General features: G+C 40.7%; 2 protein-coding genes and 1 long non-coding RNA gene across 4 annotated transcripts; 1 reads left to right on the forward strand and 2 right to left on the reverse strand.

Annotated features, from left to right (window-relative positions):
• Window positions 1-1,204: 1,204 nt before the first annotated feature.
• Window positions 1,205-1,944, reverse strand: LOC124348579. The gene is made up of 4 exons (XR_006920038.1): window positions 1,801-1,944; window positions 1,610-1,739; window positions 1,423-1,542; window positions 1,205-1,350 (listed from the first exon to the last, which is right to left on the reverse strand). It is a non-coding gene; the product is annotated as an uncharacterized LOC124348579 (long non-coding RNA).
• Window positions 1,945-2,149: 205 nt separating this feature from the next.
• LOC124351048 (staphylococcal nuclease domain-containing protein 1-like) lies at window positions 2,150-6,648 on the forward strand. 2 transcript variants are annotated; one of them, XM_046801805.1, is made up of 17 exons: window positions 2,150-2,292; window positions 2,427-2,593; window positions 2,727-2,799; window positions 2,861-3,006; window positions 3,068-3,402; window positions 3,477-3,644; window positions 3,702-3,866; window positions 3,921-4,045; window positions 4,130-4,330; window positions 4,413-4,596; window positions 4,657-4,964; window positions 5,033-5,403; window positions 5,476-5,549; window positions 5,614-5,751; window positions 5,826-5,924; window positions 5,984-6,100; window positions 6,174-6,648. In XM_046801805.1, the coding sequence occupies exons 2-17, from the start codon at window positions 2,476-2,478 to the stop codon at window positions 6,291-6,293; spliced, it is 2,742 nt and encodes a 913-aa protein (XP_046657761.1). In that variant the 5' UTR covers window positions 2,150-2,292; window positions 2,427-2,475; the 3' UTR covers window positions 6,294-6,648. The 2 variants fall into 2 exon arrangements, with proteins under 2 accessions (XP_046657761.1, XP_046657762.1); XM_046801806.1 differs by having other exon boundaries at window positions 2,250-2,359.
• A 460-nt stretch (window positions 6,649-7,108) lies between these two features.
• Window positions 7,109-17,154, reverse strand: LOC124351136 (neuronal PAS domain-containing protein 2-like). The gene is made up of 12 exons (XM_046801895.1): window positions 16,541-17,154; window positions 13,283-13,449; window positions 12,815-12,879; window positions 11,583-11,675; window positions 11,041-11,131; window positions 10,628-10,795; window positions 10,240-10,530; window positions 10,012-10,156; window positions 9,818-9,920; window positions 9,324-9,730; window positions 8,661-9,136; window positions 7,109-8,578 (listed from the first exon to the last, which is right to left on the reverse strand). The coding sequence occupies exons 1-12, from the start codon at window positions 16,558-16,560 to the stop codon at window positions 8,541-8,543; spliced, it is 2,064 nt and encodes a 687-aa protein (XP_046657851.1). The 5' UTR covers window positions 16,561-17,154; the 3' UTR covers window positions 7,109-8,540.
• Between the last annotated feature and the right edge of the window lie 1,492 nt (window positions 17,155-18,646).

Genomic DNA, 18,646 nt, shown 5'->3' on the forward strand with positions numbered 1-18,646 from the left:
CAGTCGCCGCAATTGTTTTTCATGTTACGTCCAGTTATAATTAAATTCAGTTCAATGCACGATAGGTAGCGTTAAATATTTATTTTAAATCTCAAGACATTTATTGTTTTTCTTTACGTTAAATACAAAATGAAAACTTTGCAAAATTTCAATACAACATATCAACGGTGCGTAGCACTATGACGGAATCGCAGTAGTAAAAAGGCGCTTAAGTATCGTACTATAGTAATTTGTATCACTAGTAAAATTGAAAATGGCTACAGTGCATCACTAGTAAAACGTATCTCAAATAATACCGTTCGGTAGAAAATCAAAATTTTCTAAATAATTTATTTATTTCATACCAACAAAAGGTCAATAGTAAATTGTTTCATAATTCTTTTTCAAAATTTCGTGTGAAAAGGGAAAGTGATACAGTAGTATTTTGTAGTATAACGACAACGTCTCGTTAGTAACAGGCATCAACAGTAACACCCCCTATGATCCAGTATGATATTCACGGCTTCGCCGTGATGATCCCGAATGTAAATTTCACGGCTTCGCCGTGGATGATACCGAATTTAATTTCACGGCCTCGCCGTGGATAATAATAAAATTATGTTCACGGCTTCGCCGTGATTGATAATAACTTGACGTTCACGGCTTCGCCGTGGATGATAATAATATGATGTTCACGGCTTCGCCGTGATTGTGATTCGGGAATTACCAATTTTATAACCTAACCTAACCTAACCAAACCTAACCTAACCTAACCTAACCTAACCTAACCTAACCTAACCTAACCTAACCTAACCTAACCTAACCTAACCTAACCTGATGTTACTTGTGAACAGAAATACTAGTGAGACAATTTATCAATGCAACGAAGTTCTTATGATACAAGAACCACAAAAACTTCGTTCTTATGAGACATTTTACTTAAAGAACTAGTTATTAATGGGTACTGTTTCGAGTTACTAAACAATGAAATTATTAGTGATATATTTTACTAATGAAACACTTTACTTTCAACACTATATATTTATGAGCAAAAAAAAAAAGCTGTTATTTATGGCCACCTTTACTAGTGCGATTCCGTCACTGTGAGATGCACCCCATATCAAGAGTAGAAACTGATAATATGCATAAAACCGGATTTGGATGGCTGCCTAAAAATTTACGACAATTTGCAGGGATTGCTCGATATGTTGTTTTTTTTTGGCAACGTCGGATGTCATTTCCAACTCGGTGATTGTGATCATCATCTTCTTCCGGATGCGCTGAATTTCGGTTTTCAACTTGGTTTCCGCATGGACAAGACGAGAGTTCAACTGGTCGATTTCGATATAGACATTTGCCGACATTTGCTTCCTTTCAAAATCGTTTGGGAGTGAATAAGTGACTCAAATGGAATTACTTTAGCGCTAAAGCTGATATAATTACTTGATAGACTCGAGCTCTTCCTCCTTATCGGTAAGTCGGTGTTCCATATCGAGATGGCTTGGTTCATCTTAGCTGATGCAATTACATGCGTTGAACGCGATGTTCTTCGGCTTTGCGAGCCTGAATGTTATATTAAAAAGGAATTGTTAATCAAATTACCCAAATCATTTGATGTCGGTATACGTACAGCCTCTGAATTTCTTTGTATGTGAAAGCCAACTCTTCACGTTCGTTTTCTAGACTGCGATATTCAATTTCTAACTCATGGAATCTGCTGTTGAGTTCAGAGTACTGGCTCTTCGGCTCAGCGTTCTCATCTAGTAAAAAAGGAAAAATTGTCAGAAAATAACAAGTGAAACTCGGAAAATATGAATTTACCACCCAATTTGCTACGAAATTTTATGTTAAAAGACAGAGTGTAAGATCAACAAGCAGTCGAGAGTTTTTTTTTTTTTTTTAAATCTATGATCGAACATTAACATTAAAGAAGACAAGACAAGCTTAAAGTGACAGGCTGTGTCCTGAATGAATGATGATTACGATTTCAAATCCAATCTATGTTTATGTTTGATGGTTGATGGTTTGCGAGCCTTCCGTCGCCGCCGCCGTAGACTTTTTAGCGCTGCTGAATGATTAGGTATAACTCCTATCTGTATTTTATGTAGTTCGAAATCCGTGGAGGCTCGCTTGCCACGTCTCAATCTTCGTCTCAATCCTGAAAATTTCTCCCCCAATCTGTTTTCCCATTGGTTGTTTTTTCTTACAGAAAACTAAAATCTGTAGAATTAGTAAAGGTAGCTTGCCATAAGTGCTATTTCAAGCAGTCTCGAACTGTGTTGTCAAGTCCATTTCCTGGATCTCTTTCTCGAGGTATGAACATATGGTCGTGTGAAAGCGTGTTTTTTTTATCTTGAATCAATTCGTTATTATTTAAGTAGTAAGGCGTATTAAAATTTTCACGAGGAAATATGAGCTCTATTAATTAAATGTATTACTCATTCTAGTTATTCTGTTTGACCCTGTCCTCCTCCTCGACGATCCTCGTGCTTCACAATGAGTTCGCAACAGCAACCGGCTCTGCAAGAAAAACAACCCCCTCAATATTTCAAAGGAATTGTGAAATTGGTATTGTCTGGAGATTCTGTGATCATTCGTGGACAGCCAAAAGGAGGTAAATGATGGATTTATTTTCCTGGTTATTTTCTTTCACAAATTTGATGCAATCTGTCATAGTGTGATTTTGTTGTTTTTATACCATGTTTGTTTTCTTTTGTTACAAATATAATTGCTATTATCATCTATAGGACCACCACCTGAGAGGCAACTGAATTTGTCTGGAATTAATGCTCCTAGATCAGGAAGGAGAGCTGGAGGGAGGTTAGTAAATGCATGCCAAAACCTGAATGATGAACTTCTTCTATTCTGTTGATATTTTTAGTGCTGAAGAAACCAAGGATGAACCATTTGCTTGGGAAGCAAGAGAATTTTTACGAAAGAAACTAGTTGGCAAGGAAGTTGTGTTCACTATTGAATACAAGGTTCCGTCATCTGGTCGAGAGTATGGTTTCCTTTATCTTGGAAAAGGTAGCAGTTATTTTACCTAGGGGTTGAAGTGAGGTGAAAGATAACATTGATTGTTCTGCAGATGCTGCTTCTGGAGAAAATGTCATCGAGTCCTTGGTTACTGAAGGCTTGGTTACTGTTCGTCAAGAGGGAATCAGAGGCTCCACAGAGTTAGCCCATTTAGCTGAACTTGAAAGTGCTGCCAAAGCTGCAGGTAAAGGAAAATGGGCTTCCACTGGCTTGCAAGAGCATGTTCGAGATATTAAGTGGGTAGCCGAGAATCCTAGGCAACTTGTTGACAAGTTCAAAGGGAAGCCAGTTCAAGCTGTTGTTGAACATGTTCGAGATGGATCGACAATTCGGGCCTTTTTACTTCCTGACTTCTATCACATCACATTGATGGTTTCTGGAATTAGAGTAAGACTATAAATTTTATGAATCTTAATTTTTGTTATTGATAATTTTTTGTGTTGTTATATCTGTGTATTAAGTGTCCAGGATTCAAGCTAGATTCCGAAGGCAAACCAGACCCAGCCGCAACGGAACCCCTGGCTGAAGAAGCGAAATTCTTTACCGAAACCAGACTTCTTCAGCGAGACGTTCAGATCGTTCTCGAATCAGTTAATAACAACAACTTTGTTGGCAGCGTTATCCATCCGGTAATTGTTTATTAATCAATAACAAAAACATGTTGAATGCAACTTTCGTCTTGTTAGAATGGAAACATCGCCGAACTCTTATTGCGTGATGGGTTTGCCCGTTGCGTTGACTGGTCGATTGCTTTAGTGACGGGAGGCGCAGAAAAGCTTCGTGCTGCTGAAAAAGCAGCTAAGGAGAAGAAGTTGCGTATTTGGAAGGATTACGTGTCTTCAGCCCCACAAGTAGGTTTTCTCACTGTGGTGTGTATCATTCGTTTACTAAATATTGCATTATAGTTGAGCGCTAAAGAAAAGCAGTTCAATGGCAAAGTTGTTGAAATCGTGAACGCTGATGCCTTTATGGTAAAACTACACGATGGCTCGACTCGAAAGATCTTTTTGGCAAGCATTCGTCCGCCAAGGTTTGTTTGGTTACTTACAAACTCGCGAAGAAATTTGAGTTAATACTCAAATATAATATAATTGAGGAATATACTCGATTTTAGGCTTGAAGAGAAAGGCGAAGAGAAGGGTGAGAAAAAGAAAGGATTCCGACCTCTTTACGATATTCCTTGGTTGTATGAAGCACGTGAATTCCTTCGAAAGAAGCTGATCGATAAACGCGTAGACATCACAGTCGATTACGTACAACCCGCAAGCGCCAACTATCCAGAAAAAACATGCTGTACTGTCCTGATTGGAGGAGCGTAAGTAGTTTTACTTTTTTTTTATGTTAAAAAAAATCTCGTCCATCTCTACATGCAAATGATAACACAAATGTCATTGTAGCAATGTTGCCGAAGCACTAGTGTCCAAAGGATATGCCACGGTCATTCGTTACAGGCAAGACGACGATCAGCGATCATCTCGCTATGACGAATTGCTTGCTGCTGAAATGAAGGCTTCTAAGACTTCGAAAGGAGTGCACGATAAGAAAGAAGCTCCGACGCACCGCGTAGCTGATTTATCAGGGGTGAGGTTTATTAGTAGTATTCTTCGTTAGCGCTTGATTTTATGAATTACTTTTGCATAGGATCTTGCCAAATCGAAGCAATTTTTACCATTCTTGCAAAGAGCTGGTCGTTCGGAAGCCGTTGTTGAATTTGTTGCCTCTGGATCTCGTCTTCGGCTGTACATTCCACGTGAGACATGCCTCATCACTTTTCTTCTCGCTGGCATCAGCTGTCCTCGAGGTACTCGTCCCAATCTTAACGGTGCTCCTGGAGTCCAAGATGGTGAACCTTTTGGAGATGCAGCACTCGTCTTTACCAAGGAACATTGCCTACAACGAGAAGTTGAAATCGAGGTTGAAAGCATGGATAAAGGTGGAAATTTCATTGGGTATGTTTCCTTTTAAAAACCATAGTTTGCTTGTAGTTCCTTGTCTAATGCATTGGTTTTTTTATTAGATGGCTCTGGTTAGATAACCAAAATTACTCTGTGAAGTTAGTCGAAGAAGGGCTTGCCAGTGTTCATTTCACGGCTGAGCGTTCAGTGCATTATCGAGCAATGCAGGTAGCCGAAGAGAACGCTAAAGCAAGGAAATTGAAAATTTGGGCGAATTACGTTGAAAAAGAAGTGAAGGCCGTGCCTGAAGAGGAATTCGCAGCTGAAAGAAAAACAAACTACCAAGCTGTTGTTATAACGGAAGTAACTCCAGAACTGCGATTCTATGTTCAAAAAGTGGACCAAGGACAGGCATTGGAACAATTGATGAATCAACTTAGGCAAGAACTCAACACTAACCCTCCCCTTGCAGGCGCTTATGTTCCCAAGAAAGGTGGGTTTTTTACTCCCTATTGAATATTGTAATGTATTATTTCAAATTATAAATTTTTTACCCATCACATAGGTGACATTTGTGCTGCTAAATTCTCTGATGGAGAATGGTACCGTGCTCGCGTAGAGAAAGTTGCTGGAAACCAGGTTTGAAGAAAAAAGAAATCAAACTTGATGTATGGTTTTTAAATTTTATTTGGTCTGACTTTAGGTTCATTTGCTCTACATCGACTACGGAAACCGCGAAATTACCACTGCGGTGAAGTGTGTGAGCATTCCTGCTGTCTATGCGGGACCAGCAGCCTTTGCTCATGAGTACAGTCTGGCGTGTACCGCGCTCCCGAAAGACGTAATTTTCTTTCTTGGCATTTTAAGAATTTTTTTTTTCTCGCATTATATTTATGTTTCGGTTTTGATTTATAGCCGGAGGACATTCAAGAAGTTGTAACTGCTTTTGGCGAAGACACCAATGGTCGGCAGTTGTTGTTGAACGTGGAATACAAAGGAGCTAACGGGGACTGTGTAAGTGAAAATAATAACGTCTATGTTAATGTAATAATTCAAAATTGTGTGGTCGACAGGTCACTTTGCTTACCAACGAAACAGATGCTTCTCAACGCAAAGACATAGCTCGTGAGCTTATCTCTGATGGATTACTGTGCGCCGAACCGCGACGTGAAAAGCGGCTCCTTAAATTGGTGAGAAATTGATTTATTATTCTATCAACAACCTTCACTTATTCACTATTGATTTTGTTTTTGTCATTTTCAGGTGAACGATTACATTGCGGCTCAAGACGCTGCTAAGAAACGTCACTTGAACATTTGGCGATATGGTGACATCACTGAAGATGATGCCAACGAATTTGGTTTGGGGAAACGCAAAATCTAAATCAGTGTGTTTCACATTTCCCAACCTCATTCCACTTGATTGGCGAAGGGAATAATTGTTTGAAATTTCTTGCTGATTTTATTCAGTAAAAAAATATCAAATTTATCTACTATCATTTTCTGCTATTGTTTTGATTTTTTTTCCTCAAAAATGCATTTATTATTATTATTTTTTTTCCTGGTCAAGCATATCACGCTCGGAAGGTTTTTTATTACCTACCGTGACATTTTGTAAGACATGCTGGGGCAGCCCTCCCTACTTTGTTGGGAATTAAAGGTTTGTTATTACAGATCAAACTTGTTAGTAGGGGTTGTGGTGCGTCAATGAAATAAACGCGAAATTAATTTCGTCTTAATTTTATTTTTTTAATATACAAGCAACAATTTTATTTTATTTTATTTTTATTCATTTAACTGCTCTTACCATAACTTGCCGTTTTAATTGTTTTGATTGAATTTACTAACGTTACAGGTCCACTTTTAGATTTCTTCTAAAAGTAGGACATTTACCAGGAAACGTTGGAGATTTTGTCTACAATGGAAACCAATGAATAAACAAGAAAAAGATAACAAAACTTTTATTCTTTCACGGGGGGGGGGGGGGGGGGGGGGCAAATAACAACACAATCGTGAGAAAAGTAAAAAAAAAATCACACATGAGCGTACACTTGTGGGAATGTACACCCAGACATTTAATATAGAATAACGCTTTTGACGACAAATGGTGGGTGACGTTTCTACCGCTTATCTCTCGAGTTAAAAAAAAGCTTCTCCCGTGCGTTTCTCTCATAGTTCTATTTAACTAATCCCATCGTAGATCACTGCCGCGACGTGTACTGATGTGACAGCATTATTTTTTTTTTCAACAAAAGTGTAGCAAATGCCGAGTAATTTGGTTTATGAAATCCTTAAGGAGAAAAAAAGGAAAAAAAACAAAAAACAAAAACAAAAGAGTAACCGACACATTGGACTATCTAACGACAACGAAGGTGTCAGACTGAAACACGAAAACACCGGAGCGGTCTAAAAAAATTAATCTTTGTTAAGCCTCGCAATTCAGCACAAATGAAATACTTGTTGATCTAACACCATCGTCTTAGATTATATGAGCGATGAAGCTTCACGTACCTGTTTCATGGTTTTTTTTTTTTATTATCGTTTGTGTCTACCAGCTGAATTATATGGCTCGCAGTGCGTTGAGCAATAGACCTCACTGCATATGTGCACATTTTCGGTATTTTTTTAGTAGAACTGGTATGATATAATAGATTCAATTTCGTACAGCTAATATAGTTACTTCCCAAATTGTTTCTAACAGTTGACCATTGAATTTTTCCCGTAGCAGTGATTCTGCTTGAGCAAAACGATGGGAATTAGGGCTTATGTACATAAAATAAAGGGTTTTAAAATGCGATTTTTTGCTAAATAGAAACAAAATACGATATTTGCACTTAACCGTTTGCCGAGCCAGAGGTTTTTTCAGCACAGACAATAGGCCTAGAGGGACGAAGAGAAATAGAATCTGGCAGCCGACAGTGGGAATATCAGTTTGACCGGAACTCAAACTCGACAGCATAACATCAACACACACGACCGTTACAATAAAAGAACGAAACGATTCTTTTTTCTTCCTCAAAGTGTTTCATAGTCTGCATGCAATTCACAGGTCTGCTTCTACTGATCGGGAGCAGAACGGAAATGAAAGAAATTTTGAACCAAATCGGTTAAAAAAGTGAGCGAATTGCGAGACGAAATCAATGGTAAGATGGCACCATCCCTCACTACGAGCCGTCATCGATACACAGAAACCCCCTCCCCTCCCCCCTGCAGCCACCGCTTTATCGTGCGATTTAACTAACCCGAGATCAATGCAACAACACATCAACAGCATGAGTGGAAATCGAGAGACGTTGGTGAGAGGAACACCAGGCAATGCTTTTTTTCTTTTAATGTGTGGATTCCATGACAACACCGTCATACCCAATCGACCTTCAAACGACACGTTGCTGAAACTGGACATTTCAAAAGCAAACGGCCGAATTTTAGTTGTTGACGAGACTTCAAACTCTGTCGAAACCAACGAATGAACACGATTTTCCCCCGTATAAATGATACGTATGAATTAAAACAGCTTATTAGAAGTCAACAGTCTCCTGGACTTCGTTGGCATCATACCGTAGTCAGAGTGAATCTTTTTCATCTAAATGCCGTTCACTGGCTATTTGTTTCTAGTGAAATCCATTACAAATCACGGACTACTAGTTCCAGTGTTCACTTTCAATTCACCTAGGAAATAGGAAGACGAAAAAATATACATATTAAAAGACAAATTACAAAATAATGACATCTATAACAAATACTGTAATACCAGGAAAATAATGTTGGTCCGTTCCGGCGATCTCTGACTGTTTGTACAAATGCTTGTCCGAGTCCAAGTAGGACAATATTAAATTCTCCTTTCGATTTTTGGGGGACATCTTCTGAGGCCAAATGATGTATCCGTTGAGATAGTTGTTTCTATTCGATTCGTTGGGTGAGCTACGTTCCGGAATAGAGATTTTCAGAACATCCTCTGGATGTTGTTGGTAGGGAACTTGAACAACCGAACAGGAGGACGGCGGATTCAGCGTAGAGCGAATTGAATCTACATTATCACTTGGTGATGACTGAAGTGAATGAGCTTGCACATTATTCACAGGTGTCAAGGGCTGCTGATGACTGAGTGATTCGTTATGCTGGATGACGACGCTCTGACTATTAGGAGCCGATTCCCATTGATGATCAATTGAAACCACCAGCGATCCCGGTGCGCCAATACAATCGACTGGATCCACTTCTGGAGATCTGTTGAAATGAGCGATTATTTCAAAGGTTGGCAATGGCATATGAGACCAGTCTTTAAATTAAACAGTATGTACATATTCGGGATTTCTATTTTTACAAAAAATAAATCAAAAAATAAATCAAAAAATTCGTCGACTCCCCCTATCAGTCCGTTATTTTATTATTTTATCTAGAAGGCTCTGCTTACTTGCTGACTTCTTGAATGTTGACGACGCCGTTAGATGTCGTCGTGATCGATGACACTTCTGTTGGTCGCCATGGGAAAGGTATGGGTGCAAATGGGTATGGGACAGCAACTAAATTAGGAATTTCCGTGTGAGATGATACAATCGAATGAGGAGTGACAGACTGGCAACGCTCTTCAAAAGTAGACGAGGCCGTTGACGATCCCGATGGAGAGTACTGAAGTTCAGAGGCGGGTGAAATACACAAACTGGACTGTCCATTGGGCATGAGACCGGATCTCGAAAGACCAGAGACCCTAGCCCCGTTCGCAAGGCAGCCATTAGACGGCGCGGAAGGCGCTTTGCCCAAGGATGCCCGAACACAGCGAGAAAGTGGTTCTTGAGTAGAAGCTGCTGCAACCGGTTCGATCTGCTCAACAAATAATGGTCGCGTCAAAGCTTGTTGAATTGATAATTTTTTTTTTTTTTTCGTTTTTTTTTCTCTTGCGAGACTCACCGCATTGGTTGGTGATGACGTGATCGCCGGTGTAACATTTCCTATGTTAAGTTTATCCAGCATGGCTCTCATTTCCTGCATCTCCTTCATACCTTGTTCTTCGCTGTAGTGAAAAAATATACAATTCAAAAGTCAACCTCACCCATCAATAATAAGCCCCATAACAATCGACAACAATGTCACAACACACATACTCGATGAGTGAGTTGATGCAGAAGAAGCTGATAATTTCTTTGGTGTTCTCATCGTACTGGATGAAACCCCGCGATCGGAGGAAGATCAAACGACCCGTACTGGTTTTGAGCCGATAGGTCACCATTCCCTCGCTTCGATCCAACACTGGACAAAACAAAAGACGTATCGTCAAATTATAAGGTTCCACATACGACTCCTGAAGGAAATTGAGAGCGAGTGGGACTTACTCAGCTTTTGAGCTTTGAGAGTGTACTCCAAATCTTCTTTGAAAACATAATCATAGGCAGACATGCCCGTCACCTCGCCGCTCAGGTATCCGGCAATGACGGCGATGCGGTGATCCGTTTGGATAATGGTGCCAGTGGTTGTGTGCTGAGTAACATATTCGTCCTGAACAGCTTGCATGATGGTCAAGGGAGGTAATGTGTTGGGGGTTTGAAGAATGCGCACCAAGCCGATAAAAAGAGGCTCGCTGTAGTCGTTGTGTTGTTGAATAGTTGCCACAGATCTATCACTACCTGAAACGGAAAAAAACAAAAAACAAACCAAATGATTAATATGCACTTGAGCCTTTTAGACATCATAGCCATTATTATTGATGCTTTGTTTTCTCACTTTTGTCAGCCCATTCGCGTCTTCGACGGGGACCTCGGAAAGTGCCCGAGACGCTGACACGCTCGTAGACGGTCGGCTCGCCCCGACTCAGCTGTCGTCCGGCCAGATGACATTCGAACGAGTAGACTTGGCCATCTAGAGAATCTGAAGCATCCGGATTGGCAGCCACTGCAATTGACAATAACCAAGAAATGAAATAAAAGACACAACACAACAACACAAGGCAAGCCAAAAATGAAAGTTCAATGAAATTCGATGACATTAGCAAAAAGATATTGCCGATAAACTCTGAAAAAAGCAATCGCAAGAATGTGGAAACTATACGACGATATCATTTCCGTAATGCAATCATGAACTGGTATAATGAAGTTTAGCCAACTTCCGATTCTACAAGACTCGTTGACACAAGTTACCTTGTTTGGCGAAATCACTTAACCGCTTTTCGATTGCTTCTTGGTCTGCCTGGTGAACAAAACAGGACAACTGGTAGCCCATCATATCAACCTAAATGGCAAAAAAAGAAAAGAATAAGGAAGGTCAGGGTGAAAATAAAAATAAATAATATCTTTCACATTAAATTGGGTTTTCAAAGAATGCGAAAATCATGAAAGGGCTCTTGAATGCCTTGTCCTTCAGCCTCCTACATTCTATGAGAAATATTCCCAAATTACGATTCCTTTGTTTCAATTTTCAACCACTCATTGATCTGGCACTCGTCGTTTTCAATTTGGGCTTTTAGACTACAAGGTGCATGAGCGATGACGACTGATTAGCTCCAACAAGGTCAATGTTAACCACTGTAACATTGAACAGGTCGTGCCAATGCAGTTGGGATTTATAGTTGAAATAACAATCAAATACGTTTCTATTTTTTGTTTGTTATTTTCAAGCTCAAGCTTGTTATTATTTAACAAATAGCCAGAACAAAAGACACTGTTAGCTTGAGGTAGTTTACCTGCGCATGACCGAGCAATTTCTCCACTCGATCCGTCACGTAGATGATCTTTCCAGAACAGCAAGAAACGACGAGCAAGAAGGAATCCAATTTCTGCATGAAAAGCAAACAAAAACGGCATTAAAACGTAGAACATACTTTTTTAAAAAATAGTTATGTCAGCGACGGTGTAGATTTTTTAACTGACTATTTAGAATTTGAGCAAATGTCTCGTTTTTGCCATACAAGACAAAAAATCAATCGTCTGATTTCCGAGGGCTGAAACAAAAAAAAAAAATAAAATACTGGCCAGCACGTATCTGGTTTCCACCATCGTATGAGATAAATCCCTATTTCGTTGTCGATGCTTAGTGCCGGCCTAGGTATTCGCCTGACAACCAACTTGAAGCCAACGCTCTATCTATTATGCATTCGCCTCCGTTTAGAGAGAGCCATACGAGCGTCTCCGTTATGTAACGCAGCTTTACGTTAACATGCAGTTGTATTCAAATAAGTAGCTGGAAAAGAGAAAAACAACAGGGGAGGTGTACAAGCAAGTTCACCAAGAGTTTCTCTTTTAATCTCTCTAGCGTAACTCGAAATGGAGGTTCGGTTCCCCTACAAGATTTCCTGCCCACAAGTGTCGCCTGACTGAGAAAGGAAAATTCTTTCGACTCATTGCCAAAAACTAAAGCGAGGGGGCTACCTTTTTCCATGGACATTTAAAAATAGGCAATCGACCGGTCTGCGTGTAGTCTTGGCTGCAGGGCTAAGGAAACCAAGAAAACAAATTTTCGTTTCCCCCCTCTGAAAAGTCGTAAAAAATCCTCCCCTATTGGAATCTCTCTCTCATAGTATAAATATATACTGTACCCATACAGTATATATAGGAAAAAAGAAGAAGAAAAAAACTTGAGGCTTTACGGTCAACTGGCCGCAACAGGCTGGAAGCAAATGCCTGTAGGCCTTGGTATTTTCTGTTCTTTCTTATTTTTCTTATTTCTTTTTGTTTCTTTTCTTTCTTTTTCCCAAGCTCCTTGTCTCAAAAGTCGTGTGCAAGACAACGGAACGAGTCGATCGAGCGAGCGAGCGAGCGAGCAGAGAGTACCACCCCTGGACCAAAGTCCGTTTTCCTTATACTGGAAAAACAAACCCATCATTAGGAATGACAGTGGGCTCGACCTCATTACGATAGCAGGGAAAACGTAGATTACATTCGAAACCAGTTTAGGACCCAAGAAAATCCGACTCACCTCCAAGATTGTATGACCAGCAAGAGCGTTCCATCGGTTGTATGGTTTGACCCGTAAATCCACATCTGTGACGTCGAAAAAAAAAAGCGAAAGTTAGAGAGAAAGCAACAAAATAATCCCGACAGTTGATTATTCAGAATGCAAACATTCTGTGCACGAGCCGAAAATTGGACAAAACACACGTTTTGACTACTCTCTGTTCTTTTATCATTTGGCAGAGCAATCGGCTGTTTCGCCTTGCACAATGTAGAAGAGGAGGGGGGCCTTTTTCACTTGCCAATTTCGTGACATTCAGTGAAAAGCCAAAAGAAAGAAAAAACGAAACGCATTTTTTGGCCACAAGATGGGCGCATTCCAGACCCAACAGACTGATGACAATATTGGCTTGAGAGCGACACTGGAGCGAAGAAGAATTCGTTCACGACGAGTCGGGAGCGAGCAGTGCAAGAGAATCAAATCAAATCTTACTCTGATGTATTCGTAAGAAATTGGCCGAGAGACGGAGCGTGCTGGTCTTGTCCAGTTTCCTAGGGGCGGCCGCCACTGACGGCACCAGACTATAAAGCTCCGAGATGTAGGCATTGAGCTTGTCACGCCGCTGCTTTTCCGCCCGATTCCGCATCTCCCGGCTCGAACTGCGTATAAATAAAAGAGCAACACCATTAAAAAATAATCGGTCTCACTCAATGAGCACAAGTCCTTGCCAACCAACGAGGAAATGAAAAAGAAAAAAAAGAAAAAAACAAGGTCTCTCTCACTCTATATACATCGAAATCAAATAATAAAAACAAGAATTAACCAACGGCACACACAGCCCCCTTAAAATTAGTTGTGATTACCTGAAATTACCCCAATTTCTCAACAACAAAAAACACGAGGAAGTCTAAGGCCGGAATGAATGTAGATTTGCTTGGTTTGTGTATTCATCATCCACAGCGGAAGTCCCGCCACAGGAGGGGGTCTTTGCCCTACATACGTAACTATTACTCGGTGTAGGGCCCGCCAGAGTCCGCCGATTTCGGAACGTGGGAGGAAAAGAGACTCGACCCGCCAACATTCTGCGGCATACAAAATCAACGAGACAATTGGGAGCGCAAATTAAATGCAGCCATTGATCGTCCATTGCCAACCGAATTGGGTGGATCGCATAGCAACCAGCCGGTTTATTTTTCGAAAAAAAAAAAAAAAAAAAACTTTGAAAAATGGGCTATCTTGATTTTGTTGACTTCTTTCAAACTTTCATTTTTTATCAGACAATAAGATAATTCTCATGCAGTCACGGACTGGCGTAAACACAAACACCAAAGTGGTTGTCCTGTACTGTCAACATATGAAACACGCCGGACACACTGTAAACCGCACAACGTTATCCAATCCTCGTAACAGTCGTGATAGAATAGGAAAAACGGCCGCGTAACCTCACGGAAAAACAAAGTCATCGTCCGCCCACTTATCGCTTACCTCATTCCTGTTACAACTCGAAATAGCTCTTACCGGGGTCTCGCTTATGCCGCCCATAGAAAAACAAAACAACAAAAAATATACCATTACGAATTTCCTACGGGCGAAAAACATGAAAAACATATCGCGCGGTCTGTGTAATGAGGCACCGTGCCAAAAAATGTGCCACCATTGGCAAAGAAAGAAGAGACGGAATAACCTAATGGTCTACGGTGAAATAGCTCGAGGGCAACTACAATCGATATCGGAAGAAAACGGATCCCCAGGATCGATAGCCACCCAATCTCTCGGTGAATGTTGGGAGGGTTCAACTCTTAGCAACGTCCATCCATCAGAGACTTAAGCTGCTGTTGCTGTTGCTGCTGCTGGGCTGGCTGTGGCGACGGCTTCACTTTGTTTCAAAACGCACTTGGCTCCTACAAACAAATCAATATCCAGCATTTCCATCGAGTACAAACGGGGGAGCCAGGTATACATAAAGACTCTTTATTAGCGATGGCAACATTGCATTGCATTTTGGCTTCACATAACTGGCCGGTTAATCAAATCTCGATTCTCCGTAGTCAACTTGAACAAGAAGATGCTTATGCGAAACGTTGCATTAGGCTCTTTGACGTAACTCGATGACGTCACAGGTAGAATATTGATCCGGAAAAGCAAAGCCAGAAAAGGCGACCCACACACATTTTCTCTCTGCGTGTGCGGGAAGGAAGCTAGAAGCAAAAGAGAGAGAGAGAGGAGAGGGAGAGAGAGAGAAGCCCAATAAACAAGGGAAGCAATCATTTACTCATCGTCACACAAGAGTTTCCTTTTTGCTGACGCAAGTCCTACTACTCGAAAGAAAAGGTTGAACTTTGGATCCTAAGAGTCTCCAGTTCCATTTCTTAACATTTTGTTGTCAAATTACAAGAGACGCACAGACAGAGAGACAGAGAGACAGAGAGAGAGAGAGAGAGAGAGAGAGAAACAAGTAAGTGCCGGTTGTGCGAGGAAAGTACCGGCCATGTCATTTGGCATGTCAGACTTCTTATCGAAAGGATTAAGTAAATATCGACAGTAGCAAACATCCACGTGATGGTAAACGAACGGATCATTCTAAACAATGAAACGGGATTACGTGCGTCAGTCAGTCAGTCTCTCTGCGTGTGTGTGTGTTGCAGCGATTCTTTTTGGCACAACGAGGAAGTTGTCAATCGGACTCACGCGCACATTGGCTTCCATTACGTCACACGCAGTGCGCCGTAGCCATGCACAAAGTAGCCTCCCCCCCCCCACCGATTTTTCCGACAAAATGGAGCCGAGAGGAACCTAGTGGCAGAATGCCATCAAGCTTTTGTTTATTTTCAGTTCGCCTCTCTGTCATGTTTCCCTCGACCGATATAGACCACCGTCAAATAAAACAACAACAACCAACTTTTAAAGTTGTTGTACGCACAGGAATTCCCCAATCTGCGTGATATTAACTGTAGTTTAGCTGTATTCCTATTTTCCCCTTTTATTTTAATCTTCACGTGATACAAACGACCTATCCCATCTGCGGTGCGGTGATATAATTTCGTCTTATCCAAGAGCCTGGCAGGGCAAGTCATACGATTCACACGTAACAATCGACTGAATAAGTCACAAACAAAAAAAGCTGGGTTATAAAGTCTATCGAACAAAAAAACCAGCTATGCTGTAATCGAGGAGAAAAGGCATCATCATCAAATATAATAAAGCTTTGATAGCACGAAACATTCCACCCCGAAATGTTGGTAGGCAGATAGATAGAGAGAGAGAGAGAGAGAGAGAGAGAAGGAGGGAGAAAGTGGCGTTCAAGGACGAAACCACGGCCTCCCCTTCGTCAATTATTCCCCTCCGCCTCAGGGTCGTCCTCTTTTCTCTCTCTTTCTCTCTTTCTACTATGCACCACCAATGTGTGTGTGTGTTACTCAGCTCTACTTTGACGTTTCTTCAACCGTGAATCTAGTGGGGCTACAAAGGTTACGACTTGTTATGTCACTGGAAAAATTCTTCCGTCTCTCTCTCTCTCTTTCTTGCTTTTGTTTTCTTTTTTCACACGGGAGAAAAACCAAGGAGATTATTCCGTGCGTTTGAGATGCTGTTTAGTAGCTACGTGCTTTAAGAGCCGCTGCTGACAACAAAATACTTAACATCCTTACGACAGAAATATAGGCTGCTGCCAAATCTTGGTTGGAGACAACCATAGTACAAACAGAAAAGATGAAAAATCATGATAAGGCTGGTAATTAGGTTTGATTTTACCTTGGTAATGTTTCACTCATTTTGTTAAATTCTCAGTACGTTTCCAATCGTTTTGTCACTAAAGATGCTTTCCGTAAGGCCACAATCGATGGCACGTAATAATGACCTAATCATGTCCGTCACGAGGTCAGGTTTGCTGCAACGTTGTGGCCTCCATCACATTTCCACATTATGTAACGGCATGTACACACACTCGTTGAGGTATGCCCAAAGTTTACACCGTCGAATTTGGTGATTTTCTACAAGACGAAGTCTAGGCGACTGGGGGGGAAAAAAACTGGCAAAGAAGAAGGCGAACTGACGGCACGACCACGCACACAGAAAAACAGACTACTCGACCATTAGAGGCGTTGTTGCTACTGCTGCTTTTTTCACCAGGTTTGACACTGCGCCATCTTTGATTGTAATTCAAAGCCAGCGACTAATATTTTCTCTGCTTTCCCTGTGAACGGGGTGAAACACTGAATCAGTTTCTCGAAACAAAACCAACACTGGAATTATGTCGACACTGCAAACAGAACGTGCAGCCCGTTCTTTCGACGCACAACTCTCGAACGTTTGTGACCTTGTGAAGATTGGTCTTGGACATGAGCCAGCAGAGAGGCAGACTGCGTTACTCTCCAATACTCATACCGCCTCTGACGGGTAAATCTGGCAACTTTCTATAACAACACCACCTGGCGAGTGAAAAAAGAGTCAGATTGCTCGATTTATCATTTAAGACCAACCAATTTTTTTTTTTTAAGAGATGAATCGAAAAGACTTCGCAACCGACTAAATTAATAATAATATCTAAATCGGGATTCTTATCGATTGTGATTAAAAATTAAGGGATGTTAGCGCCTTTCAAGGAATAGTAGCCTCACATTTTTAGATTGCTTAGGGGAAAAAGTTAGCTAGGGGAGTTAATTTGATTATTCGTAAAACGGAGAAAAGGTTAGAGCTTCAGTCATAAATGAGAATTGTATCTATGAATTATCTGATATATTTTATGAGTTAGTAGATTATAAGTTATGGTGGTACTTACTACTCAGGCAAGTTAGTATAGCATTTGGTAATTCTTTTCATTGATTAGGTTAGGTTACCACCACTACCTTTTCGGGGTGCATTTCTTTAACCTTTTTCATTTTTTTTTAATTTCATTATAATTTTTTTTTTTTAACTTTTCACAATCCGTATGTTTTCTTAATGCGTTATCTTTATAAAGTTGTGTTCCATTAAATCAGCCTTCTTTTCAATGAATAAAAAGTCTCACGAGGCGGACACCGTGACCTTCACTACATTTTGTAGCACCACACATAGTCACAACTCACAAGTTAAGCTATCCAATTTACAACGACTTAAATATATTTTACAATTTTAAATTATATGTGATCTGATGTGTTATTGCCGGGGTTAACCATTAAGCTTGTTTTCTGGTTGAGATTGAAATAGCGATGCTGACATGCTGTGATGTATATGTCTGGTGAAGAGCGGACACAGCCGTTTATGAACGACTTGTTATGTCCTATCTTCGTAGGGAGGCCTATTTAGCATCTGATATGCTGTTTAAATTCGAGATAAACAACCAAGTTTATGAAATACTAGAACTTATTCTGAATTAACGGAATCTCGAGTGCCCCCCCCCCCCCCAAAAAAAAAATAAAATAATAAATAAATAAATAAATCAACGTTGGTTCGAAATTAGAAACACTTGGGGGACGACTGATTTTTCTTGATTCCACATTGTTCCTAAATTGACGCGTTGTGCTTCAGCGTTGTTGGCTTCTGCCCCACATACGACATAGCCCATAATTTCTCTTAAATATGTTGCGCTTGTTTTTCTTTCCTGGTACGACTACAAATCCAGCCTTCTCCAATACCAATCAGGGAAACAAATTCCCATTGGAAACAAGACGACGGACCAGCAGGGACCAGTAAATATCACTTGGGCAACGCCAACAAGGCAAGAGGAGCTAGGCTCTCTCTCTTTTTCCTACACTTGCAGTGTATAGGCTTCGTTGAAACCTTAAGAAATCTATCGTTCTTATTTCCTATCGTCGTTCTCCTTCCCCCTTCGATTAGAGAGAAAACCGAGCGAGGGCGACATGTGAGACGGCTATTTGG

This window comes from Daphnia pulicaria, chromosome 7, assembly GCF_021234035.1.
Source record: "Daphnia pulicaria isolate SC F1-1A chromosome 7, SC_F0-13Bv2, whole genome shotgun sequence".
Lineage (NCBI taxonomy): Eukaryota > Metazoa > Arthropoda > Branchiopoda > Diplostraca > Daphniidae > Daphnia > Daphnia pulicaria.